At 57.5% G+C, this 17,390-nt stretch overlaps 1 protein-coding gene across 4 annotated transcripts; it reads left to right on the top strand.

Moving 5' to 3' along the window:
- The first annotated feature begins 2,768 nt into the window (after positions 1–2,768).
- On the top strand, positions 2,769–16,971 carry CACNB3 (calcium voltage-gated channel auxiliary subunit beta 3). 4 transcript variants are annotated; one of them, XM_053921558.2, is made up of 13 exons: positions 2,769–3,105; positions 11,710–11,832; positions 12,034–12,156; positions 12,627–12,742; positions 13,063–13,127; positions 13,347–13,366; positions 13,558–13,638; positions 13,842–13,900; positions 14,071–14,180; positions 14,456–14,607; positions 14,792–14,887; positions 15,008–15,157; positions 15,615–16,971. In XM_053921558.2, the coding sequence occupies exons 1-13, from the start codon at positions 3,100–3,102 to the stop codon at positions 15,927–15,929; spliced, it is 1,416 nt and encodes a 471-aa protein (XP_053777533.1). In that variant the 5' UTR covers positions 2,769–3,099; the 3' UTR covers positions 15,930–16,971. The 4 variants fall into 4 exon arrangements, with proteins under 4 accessions (XP_053777533.1, XP_053777532.1, XP_045040115.2 ...); XM_053921557.2 differs by lacking the exon at positions 2,769–3,105 and adding an exon at positions 4,121–4,291; XM_024575694.4 differs by lacking the exon at positions 2,769–3,105 and adding an exon at positions 7,485–8,054.
- Positions 16,972–17,390: the final 419 nt, after the last annotated feature.

The raw sequence follows: 17,390 nt of genomic DNA, 5'->3' as shown, positions 1-17,390 counted from the left end.
ACTGAAAGTGGTGGGAGTCATGGGTGGGCCAGGGATTGAGTAGGAGTGAGCAGAGGGGTAGCCTACAGCACGCTGACAGCATCAGCACCTCTCCCTCTACTCTACTAGAGAGGAACTCTGATCTGGGCTGAGATCAGGGATTTAGTGACAGGTGAAGGAACCCAGGAACTACAGTGAGCCAGAGAGGTAGAGAGGAAGGACCCAAATACAGAAAACACAGAGCCTCACCCGGACTCATTATAGCTGTGCATCCAGGGTCAGGTGAGCCTCCCGGGGCCAACCTCAGCCCCTTGTCAGCAGCCCCTCCGCCAACCTAAAGGAGGCCCAAGTCCTTTCTGTCCCAGACTTTTGGGAGCCCTGGGAAGCCCTGCTATGGGAACAATTTCCCCAAAAAGCTATACCCCTTAGGCCTATAATCTGTCAAACATTTCAGAAACCCTTGCCCTCGCCCTCCACTGCACCCCTTCACCACCCCACCCCACCTCTTTTCAACCCCGGCTTCCCTGGCTTGTAAACATGTGGGAGAGGAGGAAAGACTGAAACCAATCCCTTGCTGTGATTCAGAGTCTTCAAGCCTTCAGACTTTGGCAAGAGTGAAGGAGAGCAGGCAGTAAAGTCTAGGCCAGCCCCCCTTCCCCAAACCCTCCCAGGACCTTGCTGCTAATACCCTTTCCCCAACCTGAGGCAGCCCTAGAGTTCTGCCCCTGCCCCAGCCTCATTCCTCACTCCAATCCATTCTGTGCAATTGGAATCACCCATCACATTGACCTGGAGGGGAAACTGAGATCTAAGACTGAAGGAGACATATATCAGGCCCCTACTATGTGCCAGGATGAGCCAAACTCTGTGAAGCAAGAGAATGAGAGCCAAGCATCTCCGCCCGCTCACCTTCCCTCCTTGCCAGGTACCAGAGATCCCCCAATCCACAGAGCAGTCGCTCTGCCAGCCCCAGAGTGGGCAAGAGTCGTGTCTTCGAGCCATAGCTGAGAGCCCAGTGCCTCCAGAGAGTCTTGGTGTGCGAAGGAAGGTGCAATCTTACTGGGCACTGTCAGCAAGAAACTCTTCGGGCATATTTATAGCAAATGCTGTGTCAGGGATGGGGCCTGACAGTGCCTCAAGCATCAAATATCACCGTGAGCCCAGAGGCCCAGCCCCAAAAACGAAGATGGAGATCGCAGCAAGAGTGATTGAGGTTTGATTTTGGAAGAACTTCCCCATAGTAATATTTGAAATTGGCAATGGGGATTCCCTGTGGAAGTTACTTCTGAGCTTTCTCAGAAGAGACAGGTAGCCCTTTTTGGTCTCAGTGGGATAAATACAAAACGATGAACATGGTGGCCTTTGGTCTGTCCTTATGGTTCACAAGTTTTCAAATAAGGTCACTAAGTGCCATTGTGCAGGTTGTGTCTGGCTGAGGAGGTAAGAGGGGGCTGGAACCCAACTCTAGATGGGCAGGGCAATCCCCTAGTGCAGGGCTGTGTCTGCAGAAAGACTAGACAACAGGGCTAGCAGAGGCCCTGCCCTTTGTCCTGAGGTCCTGACAACCTGGCAGATCAGAGAGTAGGGGGAGCTGGCCCCAGGGAGAAGGGATGAAGGCTATCTGGGAATCCCTGTGGGCTGTACACTGGCGCTGACCTGAAGGAGCCAAGCTAACGCATGGCTCCCAGGAGTGTGTCCAGGCTACAGGCCCCTCTTAGCAGAGTGCCAGATGAGGTCAGAGCCAGAGACAGGGACCCAAGGGAGGGCGAGTAGGGGGAGAGAGGGTGTGGGTCCCAGACAGGGTCCAAAGAGGGTTAATCCTGCTGGTCATCTCACATTGAGGGGGCTGGGAGAGGACAGTTCTAGGGACCTGGGGGCTGGGCTCCCCGCTCTAGCTCTGAGGTTCCTACCTTCTCTCAGTGGGGAAAGGGAGAGGGGTGTGCGGTCCGGCAGCTGGAGTGGAAATGAGAAAAAGCGAAGGCTGCAGAGCTGCCCTGTGCACCTCAGACTCCCTCTGATAGGCTAAGCGAGGAGTCATTGATATTTCCATTTTAAAGTAAAGGCTGGAGAGAGACGGCATTCTAGACTGCAGGTTCTGGGAGAGTGGAGGGAGGGAAGAAGAGAGAGGGGAAAGCCAGGGACGATTGCTTGCCTTGGCCAGCACCCTCCACCCCCCTTCTCCTATGGAAATTAAAGCTGCCCCAAGGCCCAGAGGAGCTAGTCCATTAGCTGTGGTCAGCAGGGGTGCGTGGAGTGGGGGGTGGTTCTCTTCCTCCAGGTCTTACTGCCAAATGAAAGGCAAAGCTTCTGCTCCATTACAGCCAAAAACAAAAATAAAAACAAAACAAAACAAAAAACCTCTATGCACATTTTAAAAACACACACAACCTCTTTCTGGCCTCTAAATAGTTCAAGTTGAGTAACTTGGGGGTAGGTGGGTGGTGAGGGAACCCTTGGACCTGCTGGACTAGACCACACAGAGAGGGGGGAGATGCCCTAGCAACGCGCTTTCCAGGTTAAGCCCAGCCTGAGGAGGAGCTGGGAGTGGAGAGAATTAATTCTCTCCCAATTTAGCTCCCTCTGGAATGAGGGCAAGTGGAGGGTCAGCTAAACAGAGGAGAGAAGTCTTCCAAGATCCCCAGGGCATGGGAGGATTAAGGGAGGCCCCCCCCCGGGGGGGGGCGGGGAGGGAGTTAAAACGAAGCCCGAGGACAGTCGAGCGCCCTAAGGGAAAGAGTTCTAGCTAGTACCGAGAAGTTGGGGACCCCAGTCATTCAGCTTCAGCGTGTGTCCGGGTCTCCACAGGGGTCTGCCGCCCCCTCCTGCCCCCAGGCCGCCGTCTTTGGTATTGAGAAGAGTCCAGCCTGGTGGATGCTGGGGGTGTGGAGGGACCAATGAGAGGCAGATCCGCTCAGGGGGTGCAGGGAGAGCGCTGGCTGGGGCTACACCCCTGCTCCCCCTTTCCCCCGCCAGAACTTGGGCTTGTCCTCTTTGACGTGCCCGCGGAAAGGGGCGGGAGGGGTACTGACCCGAGGATCGGTCCCGCGACTCTGTACTCCCTGCTGCCCAGGCCCTGCTGGGTCGCTGTCGGGCTCAGTGGAGTCGCCCCAGGAGACCAGGATGGAGGTAGGAGCGCTCTAGGGCTCCAGAGGGGCCAAGTATCTAAAAGGATACTTGGGGTGGGTATAGAATGCAGCCTGGAGTCCCAAACGAGGGGTCTGGAGATGAGACTGCAGTTCCTGGAAAGAGAGGGGGGCGTCCATGCTGGGCTTAGTGGGGGTCTGGCTCAGCGCTTCGGCCCCTCTGCTCCGGCCTGGGCAGCGCCTCCTGCTGGCAGGGCCCGCCCCTGCCGACCAACGGACGGGACCCCGGGGAGGGCGCTGCCACCTGGAGGGCGAGTGAGTCCAGGGGACGCTGCAGCCGGTCCAGAGGAGCCACCTCACCTCCGCTTTTCGCCTTCGTGGGCTGAGTCCCGGGACGCCAGCACCCAGGAGAGAGGAGGGACAGAGACTCCTAGGGCGCCAGGCGCACCCCGGCTGGGCTATCTCCAATTGGATCCCGCAGAAGCCTCAGGGTGTGGACGTGGGACGGGGGAATGGACGTGGCTTCCCCGGCACCCAGAGGGAGAGCCTTGACGCAGAGGCTAGCGAGCTGTACACGAGCGTTCTTTTTTGATCCGTCCCCCTGCTGAGGTCGGTCGGAGCCGCCTCTGGGACCGCGGCGCTCTCCTTCCTCAGACGCTGGAGGCGGGGCGGTGGCGCACGGAGCTGGGGCTGCGGGGAGAGGAACCATCTGCCCGAAGCGCCGGAGTCAGGCGGCACTTGAGCTACTCCTGCCCTTCTGCCTGTGGCGGTGGGAGCTCCAGAGTCCCTTTTCTGGGGGAGGGGCGCTGGGAGAACCGGGGGCCGGGGGTGGCAGAGACGGGAGACGAGGTCTGCGAAGGGAAGGACAGTGGGAGGAACCCTGATAAACAGACCAGGGACCGTAAAGAGGAGGAAGAGACGGAAATGGAGAGAGCAGGACTGAAAGGCGACGCGAGAGGGCGAGAGTGACATGGGAGGCGTGAAAGGGAGAGGGAGGGAGGCAGGGAGGGAAGAAGGGAAGGGGGAGGGAACCTAGAGATAGGAAGGGAGCAGGCGGTAGAGCCAGGAGGGCGTGGGGCGAGGCCAGACGTGCAGGAGGGAGCCCGTATGCAGAGCCGCGGCCGGGTCCTGCTCCCGCCTCGGAGCCCCTGGCCCCGGGGGAGGAGGCGAGACCACTAGGTTGGTCTATGTCTTTTTCTGACTCCAGTGCAACCTTCCTGCTGAATGAGGTAAAGGCGGGGGACCCTCCGCAGTGGGTGGGAGGAGAGCCCCATTCCAGGCTAGGAAGTGGGATCGGATTCGGGGGAGACTACAGTGATGGGGAGGGAAACCAGAGATGGGGCTAAGGGTGGAAGAGACAGTAAGAAAGAGGGAGCGGCTGGAGCTGGTAGTTTCTAAGCTTTGGGAATGGGATGGGAAGGGACAACTGCTGGGGAGCCAGAAAAGGGGCTAGAAAAAAGGAGGGTTTGGCCAGACTTCCCAGGTCCCCACCCCCCTGTGTTCCCTGGGGGCAGCTAAAATGCTAGGGGTTTTGGCTTAGTCCAGTTCTTAAAGGCTGCTGAGGAGGAGGATTTCCCTGAGGTCCTAGCTCCTGCCTCAGTTTCCCCATCCAGTGCTCAGGGGTTGGGATCTGCCCAACTTCCTGGTACATTTACAGGAGCAGCTAGGTATCCTGGAGGCTCCCAAGAACTCTAACTCCCACACCTGGTTCGGGCCACCACCCACCCACCCTTATATCTTGCTTTCATGCCTTGGGTGCCCGCCAGCTGCCAGACAAACAGCTCTCTTCTTAGAAAGAAGAGGGCAGGAGGAAGCCTCTCCTCAAATCCCTTTTTTTTTTTTTTTTTACCCTCAACTCTCTCCCTTTATGCTCATAGTAAAGCAAAGGGGTTGGGGCAACATGGACAATGACAGGCACCTGTCTTATAGGACTGGCAGTCACTAGGTTGGTATGAGAAGTGGACTAGGCAGGTGTGGGTGAGGTGAGAAATGGTGGGGGGAAGCATTGAGTAGCAATTCAGAGATAAGGGAAAGAGAGAGAGGCTCTGAAGCTCCTGAAAGACCCAGGGGATGGGCCCAGGTATGAAGAACTTGAACTTGTCTCCTGGGGTTGGTTGCCATGGTAACTCGTGCTTCAGAAGCACACTTAGACACCATTGTCCCAGCAGAGGATGAAGACGACAAGGTGTGTGAGGAAGGCAGGAGGTTGATGGTAGATCCACTGTTACCTACAGTATCCAGGACCCTCTGGCAGTGGGGAGGGTTCCAAAAGGACAGGTCTGGGGAATAGATTAGGGATTAGGAGGGAAGCAGATGCCTCAGCAGCTGTCTTTTCTTTTTTTTTTTTAAGATTTTATTTATTTATTTTTATACAGAGGGGAAAGGAGGGAGAAAGAGAGGGAGAGAAACATCAGTGTGCGGTTGCCTCTCACGTGGCCCCCACTGGGGACCTGGCCTGCAACCCAGGCATGTGCCCTGACTGGGAATCAAACTAGAGACCCTTTGGTTCACAGCTCGTGTTCCATCCACTGAGCTACACCAGCCAGGGCCTGTCTTCTTCTTTTTTCAAAGATTTTATTTATTTGTTTTTAGAGAGAGGGGAAGGGAGGGAGAAAGAGAGGGAAAGAAACATGGATCCATTGCCCCTCTTGTATGCATCCGACCAGGAACCAAACCCACAACCCAGGCATTCGCTCCAACCAGGAATCAACCAGTGACTTTTCACTTGGGGAGATGACGCCCAACGAACTGAGCCACACCGGTCAGGGCAGCGGCTGTCTTATTAGAGCTAACTCCCAGCACCTTGGGGGTCGTAATCTTTCACGCCTCATGCCTCCTTTCTGCCTCCTGGAAGAACAAGGAGGGACTGATGAGGCAGCAAATAAAAGGAGGATATAGGAACACTGAGAAACGAGGAAAGGGCACAAAAGTGAGAAGAGAGAGTGTCTGGGAACTTCCAGTACAGAAGAATTCAATATAAAAACCACCCCCGAATGGTGCTGGACTCAGAAGAGGGGACTGTGAAAGCGGACCGCTGCCCTTAGGAGTGGTCAGTCCCCTCAGCCACAGGGGATCTGACCAAATTGCCAAATCCAGCAGGAGGAAGAGGTTGGGCAGGGCTGGACTACACCACTCACAGAGCTAGACAGGTTAAACGCAGGCAGACTTCAGGATGAGGTCTTAGGATGAGGCTCCTTCTTTTTCTTGCCAAGGGAACGTGACCAAGTGGTTGACATAAGTGGGAAGCCAGTTGGTTTGGGCGGTCTTTCTCTGTCATGCACAGCGCTTTCTCCCATAGATCTCATCAGACCCTTTCAGAGCTTTGGTTTTCTCATTCCCCTGCAGCCCTGGAAGGCTGATTCTTGATTAACCCTCCTCGGGGTGAGAAACGGGGTATGGAGAAAGACTGTAACCCTTCAGGCATAGCCCTCCGTCCCTCTCACATCGCCCTCTGGGGGTGAGGAGTGGGGGTGGAGGGGCAGGAAGGCACTCAAAATTCAAAGGAATGTTTCTTCTCAGGAGATGGGGGGGGGAGAAGGAGGGGCTCAAACGAGTGGATCTTGCGGGAAGCTTGCTCAAAATAAAGGCTGCTGTTTGGTTTCTAATCTCAGATCTCAGTGCTCCTTTGAAGGAGAGACTAGGGCAGTGTGGTACCGATGGTTCCAACCGGGATACTAACCCCCCGCACCCTTTTGCTAAGGAGGGGATCTGGCCTTAAACCACCGGCTCTGGGGAGACTTGCCCGTCCCCCTACTAACCCCAGTGTGGCCAGATTGCCACCTTCTATCCCAGCCACAACAATCCCCCTACCTCCACCCTCTGGTTTCTCTCCCGACGCTTTAGGCTCCCCTAAAACAGCCCCTCCTGTCCCAGTTCCCACGGATACCTTGGCAATGCCTGCCTGGCACAGCCCTTGGCAAGGAAGTGAGGAGGGGAAGCCCCATCCTGGCCATATTAGGATGGAATCTGCCTGCGCAACAGGTGTGGGGCTGGTGGACCCAAAACCTACCCCTACGCACGGGTTGGGCGGCCCCGCCCTTGGTTGCGAGGTCTCAGCACTGAGAGTGCCGACCCCCTGGTGGGAGCAAGGGCTACTTCCACGGCCTTGGCTCGCAGTCGCCAGACCCGTTCCTCCTCTGTACCATCGCGGGGTTCGCTTTTGGAGCCTCTGGGAACGCCAGGGCGCAGACTCGACGCCCGCTCACCTGGGACCCCTCCCCCGCCTGCCGCCCGCCCCCGCCCCGCCCCTTCTGTCTCCCAATTTTCCAGTCTCCCTCTCTCCGCCTCTATCCTGCCTTTCTCTGTTTCCAGCCTCCCCGTAACCTGCGCGCGCGTTCGCGGCTCGGGGCTCGTCTCCGCCGTGTCTCTGCGCCCCCGCCCCTCCCCCTCTCCGGCCCTTTGTTTCCCGGTGGAGTATTTCCTGGGTTGCCGAGCGTCCCTGTCTCCGCATCTCCCCTCGCCCCGCCTCCTCCCAGCCTGGGTCCGCCCGCCCGCAGTCTCTCCTCCCCTTCCTCCCCGCCGCACCTCTGCCCCGAGGTGCTGGGGGACCCACCTTCCACGCAGCCCTGGTCCGCTACCCTCTCCCGCCCAGATCCCGGGCTCCCCCGGTGGCCGCCGCCCCCGCCGCCACCCCCGCCAGCTCCCGGCGGGGGTGTGGGGGTCAGGTGGGCGGGCACTATTGTTTTAGGAGCCGGCGCCAGATTCTTCAGCCGCGCTCGGGGTGGGACCGGCAGGGTTTGGGGGGTGGGGTGGGGGGAGCCGTGATTTGAGCTCCGAGCAGCTGGTCTTCGCGGCTCGCTCCCTCCTTCGCGCTCTCTCGCTCTGCGCCGCCGTCCGCAAGGCCGCGGGGCTCATTGGCATCTCCCGGGCGCGGTCCGCAGTCCTCGCCCCTGCCTCTGGGCCACTCCCGCCCCCGGCGCCGCTCGCTCCCCCCCACCCGGACTCCCCATGTATGACGACTCCTACGTGCCCGGGTTTGAGGACTCGGAGGTGGTGAGTGCCCACTGTGAGGGTGGGAGTGGGGAAGTTGGGGTGACACCTCCTCTCCCTTGTACCCTACTCCCAGTTCAGTACTTTGAAAAGACGCCTCAGCGTCGGGGTAGGGAGTGTAGGGGTGGGGGGCGCTCCAGGGAAGTAGGAAGATGGATTTTCGTGCCAAGGGCTACTCAGTCCCCCAGTCCTAGACCAAGACACATCGGTTGTGTGCAGGGAGCGGGTAGTGCGGGGAAGGGCTGAGCAGGTGTCTCCAAAGCCCAGGACAGAAGGGTAGAGGGAGGAAGGGCTGGAGTCTGAGGGCACAGGGGCTTTAGAAAGGGCACACTCAACGCCTGGAGTTCCCACAGGGGCATTTATGGGGTCTGAACACAACAGCTACAGGAGAAGCTGGGTCTCTTGGGTCTCAGGGGGACAATTCAGACCTCCTGTGCCTCCAGTAAAGGACAAATTTAGGGAGCCTGGGAGAACACCAGAGAATCAGGTACCAGCCTCTTCAAACAGAAAGATCACAAAACTTGAAGACGTCCATTATTCCTTTCCCCTGTCTATCCTGAGCTTGCCTGATCTCCTTACCCTCCAGCCCAGCTTCTCTCTAAGTCTGGAAGCGGAGCACCCAGCACATGGGTGGGCCAGCTGTCTGAGCCCCATCCAGTCCGTGCCTCCTGCTGAGGTGTCCTCAGAGCAGCAGTCATCCTGAGCGCCTGCTCAGCATGGAGGACCTGGAGGTGAAGCCAGAGGAGAGGGCCTGGGGATGGAGAGGAAGCTCTTTGCTCAGACAACCAGGCAACCGATAAATATTTAATTCTCCTCTTTGCTTTTATCTCCTGACCCACTGAGACAAATCAGCTCATTAGGCAGTGATTCCCGGAGCTCAGACAGCAGGGAGAGTGCCTGGAAAGAGGGGGCAAGGATGGGGAGCAGCTTCTCTCACACATCCTGCGAAAAGGCCTCCGTAGGAGAGAACCACTCAGTGGTTGGAAGGGGTCCCTGGTAGGTGTGAAAAGGAGAGCACTCCAGGCTGGAAAATGGAGTGATGGAGTCTTCTCCCACCTCTTGCTGCCAAGCCCAGGATGGATGAGTTCTAGGGTTCAGAATAGGCAGCTCTCAGTCCTTTCTGGGATGGGCTCCTGCTGGGCCAAATTTCCCATTAGGCCTCTGGGGCTAATTACATGGCAGCAAGAGCAGATGATTTTCAAGGCTCTGGTGGACACCTCTTTCTGACAGTTGAAGGGACAGCTGGCATGGCCCAGGGTGCCAAAGTGAGCTTGCGAACAAACCTTCCTGCAGGGCTGGAGGTCCCTAGGAGGTTCTTCCTATCCCTGGTGAGAAGGCAAGAGCTGCTGCAAGATAAAGGCTCACATGGAGATGGCTTTGGGGGCAGTCTGCTAACCCATCACACGCTCCCCAGCCCTCTCTGGTCCCCAGGTCACCCTCCCCCACTTTGCTGTCTCTTGCCTGGCTCCTTGCTCTCTCTGAGGCCCCCTCTGAAGCAGTAGGAGGGAGATCAGGCTCTAAATAAATCCACCGGCTCATCTCCCTCCTCTCCTTCCCCCGTGCCAGGCAAGAGTGGAGCTGCATCCTGCCCACACACTCACCAAGCAAGGGGGGCACCACTAGGGCACTGTGCCAACTCCTGGCAGCTCCAAAGTATTGAGCCTCTGGCTGTCTTGGTGTAACGGGGTAGGGGGGGCAAGACCCCAAATTAGGCTTGGCAAGGGCATCCTGGCCTCCCTAAGTGATGCCAGAGCATGAGACAGGTGAGCCCTGGGGTCTTGGGAGTAACGGAGAGGGGGCTCCATTCTGAGCATGACTCATTAACCGTTTAGGGAGAGATTGTCATTCCCATCCTAGGGCAGGAGGCCAGGTAACCCAGCCAGGGATATTAAGATGACTGAATTAGGCTGAGACCCTGGAGAGCAGAAAGTAAAGGCTGGACTCCTCTCCCGGCAGAGGTCCAGGCATCTAGGAGGCATCTGATGGGTACTTACCAAGGTGAGTGGTCATCCCGCCTTGCCTGCTGCCTGCCAGCCTGCTGGCCCCTATTCCCTTCACTCAGCCGCCTCCCACAGAGGTATAATCTGTATCTGAGAACCCTGGGAGGAGGTCCCCCACTCTACAGACAGTGCAAAGGTTCTTCCTGGGGCTCAGCTGCTCTTTCTTCTATGCCAAGCCAGCCTCTGTGTTCTCAAAAGAGACAGGAAAGAGCACGAGACGCTACTCATCTGTAAAATGAAGGACTTTCCCCGCTGTGGTGTCTTCATCGTGCCTCCCGTCTAGGGCCTGGGCTGACATCATGCTGACCAGCCAGCCCTCTTGCCCCTGGTGGGGCTGGGGCGGAGGGCGTGGCAGACAGCAGGTGTATGAGTCTGTCGGCCCCACAGGGAGTCTGGCCTCTGCTGCCTTCTGTAGGTGGTCGTGCACTGTGGGCTTGAAGGAGTCTTCCTCAGTCCGAGAATATCCTAAAACCCCTTCCGCAGACACATACACTCACTCACTCACTGCCACATGGCCTCCTTATCTAGGCTCCTACCTTATCTCTGCCACCTGTACCTCAGAACTGACAGAAGTACCACTTCAGGCTTCTGATCACAAACGGGAAACTGAGGCAGGAAACAAAAGATTCCCTTTTCCCTCGACTGAGGGGAACATCAGCCGTCCTGACTTCTGTCTTGCTGTCCTAAGGCCCAACTTCCCTTGCTCATTTGGGCATCTTCCTGAAGGCATGAAGGTGAGCTCTGCAGCCCTCCAAATGCACCCTCACTGCCCAGAGAGCCCCACTCTGGCAGGACACAGACTCTCCCTGCTCAGGTTACAAAGGCCCCCTCCTTAGAACCCTGGGGTCCTGCTCCTCCACTGGGTTGCCTGGCACCAACATGGCCTTCCTCCAGGGCTGATATCCCCTTGGGGAAGGGGTGAGGAGAGGTAAGCCAGGTGGTGGGCGTGGCCCAGCCTCACAGGCCTATGGAAATAGCTTTGTGTTGCCCTCAGTCTGTGTCTTTTTGCTGCCCACACCTGGCCAGTTGCCCCAGCACTGTGAGAGGAAAGTGGGGGTGGGAGGAGTAAGGAAGTAACTTCCAGGAGTTGGCAGGTCTGTGTCCTCTTCATCCTCTTCATGGAGGGGTATGGACTGGGAGAGGTGAGATCTAAGGGGTGGATGGCTGTATCCTCCAGTGCCATGCCAAACGGCAGCTCTTGACCGTTCCCAACCGGCTGCACGTCTGCCAGGCATCTTAAAGGGGTAATGTCTAGGCTCTTTGCAGGCTGATGTGAACAAGAGGGCTAGGTCAGCTGCATTCACAATCATCTTCAATATATCATCTTCAAGTACATCTGCCTTCCCTCTGCCTCAGAGGAGGACGTGGTAGAGGGGAGAGAAGGGAGGGAGGAGGGAAGCCAAGGCTCTATTCAAAGCTGCAGTATTAATAGGCTTGGGGGGAGGGGCCCAGATCTGAGCACACGTGGATTGGGTGGCATTCCTACAGCCCCAGAGGCATTGGGGCCCTTCTCGGGGAAAGTGGAGGGACTGTTGGGGCCCAGCCACCCCTGAGGACAGGGAGAGGCTGGGGTTGGTGGAGGCAGTGCTGTAGGGTTTGGACGGTGCCTCTGTGCTTCCCACCTGAGCCCAGGGATCATAGCCTCTCCCCCCTGCCAGGGTTCAGCCGACTCCTACACCAGCCGCCCATCTCTGGACTCAGACGTCTCCCTGGAGGAGGACCGGGAGAGTGCCCGGCGAGAAGTGGAGAGCCAGGCTCAGCAGCAGCTGGAGAGGGCCAAGGTATCCTCTTGCTTGTGGGCGGGGGGCCAAACAAGCTAGGCTGAGCGGAAACCTGTGCTCTGTCCTGAGTCTCTGAAGGACGATGGTAGGGTGTGCGTGAGTGTGAAAGGTTGTGTGTGTGATGGGTGGGTGATGGGGCAGTGAAACTGGAAGGGGTGCTTTGAGGTTCCCCTCATTGGTGCTGATGTTCAAATTCTCCAGCACAAACCTGTGGCATTTGCTGTGAGGACCAATGTCAGCTACTGTGGTGTACTGGATGAGGAGTGCCCAGTCCAGGGCTCTGGAGTCAACTTTGAGGCCAAAGATTTTCTGCACATTAAAGAGGTGACCAACCCTCCCCCACACAGAGAGAAGCCGTTTAATTTCCCTTCTCTCTCCCCAGTTCCCACACCTCTTAGTTCAGTCCTCAGTCTATAAACAAGTCCCCGAACTCCTCAGCTCTTGTGCCCAGCACACACCTGTACTGTACACCCCTCATATCCAAAACCTAGTCCTCAGGACCTCCACCCTCTGAGACCTGGCTTGGGCCCCAGTTTCCATATGTGTAAAGTGAGCAGTTAGATTAGCTGTCTCTCAGAACTCCTGTGACGGTCGCGATGCCTCGCAGGAAATCTTAGGGGTGGCTCAAACCTGGCTGCCCTTGCCTCGGGTCCCTGCCCCTGCCCCTCCCCTTGTGCTACCTTTGTCAGACTAGCTCTGTGCCTGCCTCCCCGGCCCTTTCCACACTGGAGAGCCTGCTGGAAGGCCTGGGCCACCTCCGCTCACCACCCCTTCCTGCTCCACCCCACCCTTAGAAGTACAGCAATGATTGGTGGATCGGTCGGCTAGTGAAAGAGGGCGGGGACATCGCCTTCATCCCCAGCCCCCAGCGCCTGGAGAGCATCCGAGTCAAACAGGAGCAGAAGGCCAGGTGAGCAGGGCTGTGACTCAATAAACAACGCCCCCAACGTGGGCACTTTACCCACAGTTCACTTTACTACCCATCACGCGTGTCCCACCCCCCAAATACACTCATACCAGCTACACATATTAACACTGCTCTCTCTCTCTCTCTCTCACACACACACACACACACACACACACACACACGCACGTCACACCTCCCTCACTTGCGAAAATGTACGAAAACATAAACAACTGTTAAGCAACGTGTGGCACGCACACACACACACACACACACACACACACACACACACGAAGGCTTGTACTGACCTCCCTTTCTGCCCTCAGGAGATCCGGGAACCCCTCCAGCCTCAGTGACATTGGCAACCGACGCTCCCCTCCTCCATCTCTAGGTAGCCTCCCCCTAACCCACTTGTCTTGGGTAGGTGGGTCACTAAGACACAGGGGCAGGAAGATTGTCCCCAGGTGAACTGTGGGGGAAGGGGTCAGTGGAAGGGGAAGGGTCAGAAGAGCTGGGAGCAGCCCAGTGTCTCCCCCGGGGAAGGGAATACATGCCCACAGGGCCTCTTCCCCCTTCACCAACTTTAATCTTTTATTTCCTTTTCTAAAAGCCAAGCAGAAGCAAAAGCAGGTGAGTCAAGGAAGGGACCCGGGCTTGGGGGCTCATGGCTCATGGCTGTGGGAACAGGCTTCCGGGCAATCATCGTGGAGGGCAGCAGCATGGGGGACGGGGGCCAGAACTTCTGAACCTGCCCCACACCCACCACACATCGGGCAGGCCACAGGGCCATGGCTTCACCTGACCTCAGGTCAATTCTGCAGGCAGAACATGTTCCCCCGTATGATGTGGTGCCCTCCATGCGGCCTGTGGTGCTGGTGGGGCCCTCTCTGAAAGGTTATGAGGTGAGAGGAAGTTTTTGACCTCAAAGAGTCACATCTGCCAAGCCTGCCATGGGAAGGCCCCAGGGTCAGTGGGAGGGGCTCTTCTCCCCGACACTACCACCCCACCCCGTGTGTGGAGGGGGTGGGCTCCAGGGCTGTACCTGGGGATGCTGCCCCTCTCCAAGAGGGCCCTCAGTCAGTTCCATCCCTTTCCGCCCACCCAGGTCACAGACATGATGCAGAAGGCTCTCTTCGACTTCCTCAAACATAGGTTTGATGGCAGGTAAGCTGCACTGCATGGGGTGGCGTGAGAACCAGGGACAACATCACTGTCTCCTCTCAGATGTCTGTCTGTAGCAAGGTCTTTTCTAAAGGGACAGTTAGGAGTTAGGAAGTCTTGGGCCTAGAGCTTGAAATTGAGAAGTGAGCTGTGATTCTCCACCCCTACCCCAGGATCTCCATCACCCGAGTCACAGCGGACCTCTCACTGGCCAAGCGATCTGTGCTCAACAATCCTGGCAAGAGGACCATCATTGAGCGCTCCTCTGCCCGCTCCAGCATTGGTGAGAAGTCCCCAGCTCCTGCTTCTCTGCTCAGGCCCTCCAAGCACCTTCGTCCTACCTTCCTCTTCCCCAATGCCTGCTCTGCCTGCCCTGGGATTGGCAGGAATGCACCTTGTCTCCTCAGGTCCCTATTCTTCTGCCTGCCCGGGTCTTGATGAACACCCTCTCTTTTTATTTCCTTCCCTTCCACCACTGGGGAGTCCCCCAAGCCCCATTGGAGGAAGAAGTGGGTGGAGCCGCTGGTAAACACTGTGGCCTGCTTGCTCCCTCCCTAGCTGAAGTACAGAGTGAGATCGAGCGCATATTCGAGCTGGCCAAATCTCTGCAGCTGGTAGTGTTGGATGCTGACACCATCAACCACCCAGCACAGCTGGCCAAGACCTCGCTGGCCCCCATCATCGTTTTTGTCAAAGTATCCTCACCGAAGGTAGGCGGATGAGGTCCCCAGGGCTGCCCTCCTAGAATGCGCCACCATTCAGCTCAGTCCCTGCTCCTGAGTTCCCTTTTCCTGGTGCCAGATCACACGTGGGGGACGTGCCCAGTTCTTTCTAAGTTCAGCTCTGCCCAGGGTCCCCTGAGACTCTGGGCCTCGCTCTGCCCTTCCCCCTCAGGTACTCCAGCGACTCATCCGCTCCCGTGGAAAGTCACAGATGAAGCACCTGACTGTGCAGATGATGGCTTATGATAAGCTGGTTCAGTGCCCGCCGGTGAGTGCCTGGGGCAGATGCTCCTGTGCCGGCTCTTGCTTTCCCAGCACTGGGGCAGTAATGGTGTGGGCTACTGCTGCTTAGAGGAAGCCAACATTCTCCTGTTCCCTCCCTGCCTAGGAGTCATTTGATGTGATTCTGGATGAGAATCAGCTGGAGGATGCCTGCGAGCACCTGGCTGAGTACCTGGAGGTTTACTGGCGGGCCACACACCACCCGGCCCCCAGCCCTGGGCTTCTGGGCCCTCCCAGTGCCATCCCTGGACTTCAGGTGATCATTTCCACTGGCCACTGTTGCTTAGGCTAAGCCAGCTTAACCCTAACCCTGCCCAAAGGCTGTACTTGGCCTCCAGTTTGAAGGCCACAGGATCAGAGAACTCAGCTCTGCTTTACAGAGCTAGGGCAGATGGGCTAAGGAACTTCCTGATGAGAGAGGGGATAAATCATTAAGATGGGTTATCAGAGGTTACTTTTCTAGAGCTGAAAACAAACACACTCTCAAACCTTTCTCTGGTCTGTCTTGAAGGCAGAGCCTGAATTTTGCAGGAGTTGAAAGCTACAGTTTATCTTAAGAGGAAGAATATGCCAATATACTTCCCTTCCTTGCACTATTTCCTTTACCCAGGAGCTGAGAGTTGAGGGGGTAGAATCCTGCATCCTAGTAGAGGTGGGAGGGAGGCCGAGGCGAGGCCCATACTGCCTCACTTAGAGCTGTTGTGTTAACCCAGAACCAGCAGCTGTTGGGGGAGCGTGGTGAGGAGCACTCCCCCCTTGAGCGGGACAGCCTGATGCCCTCCGACGAGGCCAGCGAGAGCTCCCGCCAAGCCTGGACAGGATCCTCACAGCGCAGCTCCCACCACCTGGAGGAGGACTATGCAGACACCTACCAGGACCTGTACCAGCCTCACCGCCAACACACCTCTGGGCTGCCTAGTGCTAATGGGCACGATCCCCAAGACCGACTCCTCGCCCAGGACTCAGAGCACAACCACAATGACCGGAACTGGCAGCGCAACCGGCCCTGGGCCAAGGATAGCTACTGACCGCCTCCTGCTGCCCTCCCCTGGCAGGCACAGGCACAGCTGGCTGGGGCACCCACTTCAGGCAGGCTGGCGTTAGACTGGCATTAGGCTGGCACTAGGCTCAGCCCCCACAGCCCCCTGCCCAGCCCCAGAGCTGCCTGTGGTCCCAAGGTTTGGGGAAAAGCAGGGGGCCCCCTTACCTCCTGGGCAGTGACTCCCCTAGGCTCCCATTCCAGGTACTAGCTGTGTGTGCTGCTCCCCTGGCACCTTCCTCTCCTCCTGCACAAGAAGCTGCCCCACTGGGCAGTGCCCTCAGGCCAGGATCCCCTTAGCAGGGACCTTCCCACCAGACTCAGGGAAGGGATGCCCCCTCAAAGTGAGAAGAGGCTGGGGTGGGGCAACAGGGCGTGAGGAAGAAACAAGGCCCCTGAGACAGACACAAACCCTAACAGTCAAGGGACTCAGGGGGTATGCTCTGGGGTCCAAGGGGCCCCACTCACCTCACTGCCACATACCAGAAAAGAGACAATCAAAGACCAACTGTGTGGCACTCCTATCCTTCAGCTGGGCGGGGCACCCGCAGGCTAGGCTGGGCCCAGAGGCCAGGCAGCTGAAGCTCTGAAAAGGGCTCTCCTCACCCTGCCAGGAATGTTCCTAACATCTCAGAGGACGGGGTCCAGGAGCATGGTCAAGCCAAGTGGTGGACGGGAGCCCACCTGAGTTGGGGGCTTGGGGAGGGCATATGTAGCAGAGACTATGGAACAGCTTTGGGGCCTCTTTGCCCACCTCATCCTTTTGCTCTTGCATCTTGTTATTTCTTGGCTCTCATGCCTCCCGGGGCGTATGGGCCCCAGATTTACTCCCTCATTCATTGCTGCTTGTTACATTAGGGTTAGATGGGCAGAGACAGGACAAAGTGGACAGCCCTCAGAAGCCCTGTCTACCCAGCTACCCTTGCCTTACGGCTCTAGTGTGACCTACAGAGCATGCTCCACGAGACCCTGCCCCACCTCACTGTCATCACTAATAAACACCATGCACAGTCCCCTGGGCTCCTGTTGTATCTGCTGGCTCAGGTGGCTCGTTCCAAGTATGGAGGAGGCCAAGAGGTCTCCTAGCCTCCACTCCCCCACAAAGGACCCACCGAGTGGAAAGGGAAACAGGAGAGCTGGGGAAGAAACCATACTCCCAGGCTCCCCAACAAGTACCCCTTACGCCCAGGTGCCTGGAGGGCAACATTCAGCTGCACAGATTTGTTCTGGGAGGTGGGGAAGAGGCTTAACCACAGCTTTACACTGTCCCTGCCTCAGGCCCTAGTAGTTGCAACTTGAACTCCACGTACTTGCCCAACAAGTTGCCACGTAAGAACGTTAACAGTAGTGGCAGGGGGACCTGGGCCAGGAGCCTTATCCCCACAACGTACCTCAGCTGGGCCCAGCTCACCACTCCCTGATGTGACTTGTGCCCCATCTCCACCCCCGC

The sequence above is a fragment of the Desmodus rotundus genome, chromosome 3 (assembly GCF_022682495.2).
Source record: "Desmodus rotundus isolate HL8 chromosome 3, HLdesRot8A.1, whole genome shotgun sequence".
In the NCBI taxonomy this organism is placed as follows: domain Eukaryota; kingdom Metazoa; phylum Chordata; class Mammalia; order Chiroptera; family Phyllostomidae; genus Desmodus; species Desmodus rotundus.
This window is presented reverse-complemented; position numbering and strand designations above follow the sequence as displayed.

Coding starts and splice junctions, on each gene's coding strand:
- CACNB3 (XM_024575694.4), top strand. CDS start 8,010: ATGTATGACGACTCCTACGTGCCCGGGTTTGAGGACTCGGAGGTG. Junction 13,367..13,557: donor CCAAGCAGAAGCAAAAGCAG/GTGAGTCAAGGA, acceptor TCAATTCTGCAG/GCAGAACATGTTCCCCCGTA. Junction 14,181..14,455: donor CTCTGCCCGCTCCAGCATTG/GTGAGAAGTCCC, acceptor CTCCCTCCCTAG/CTGAAGTACAGAGTGAGATC.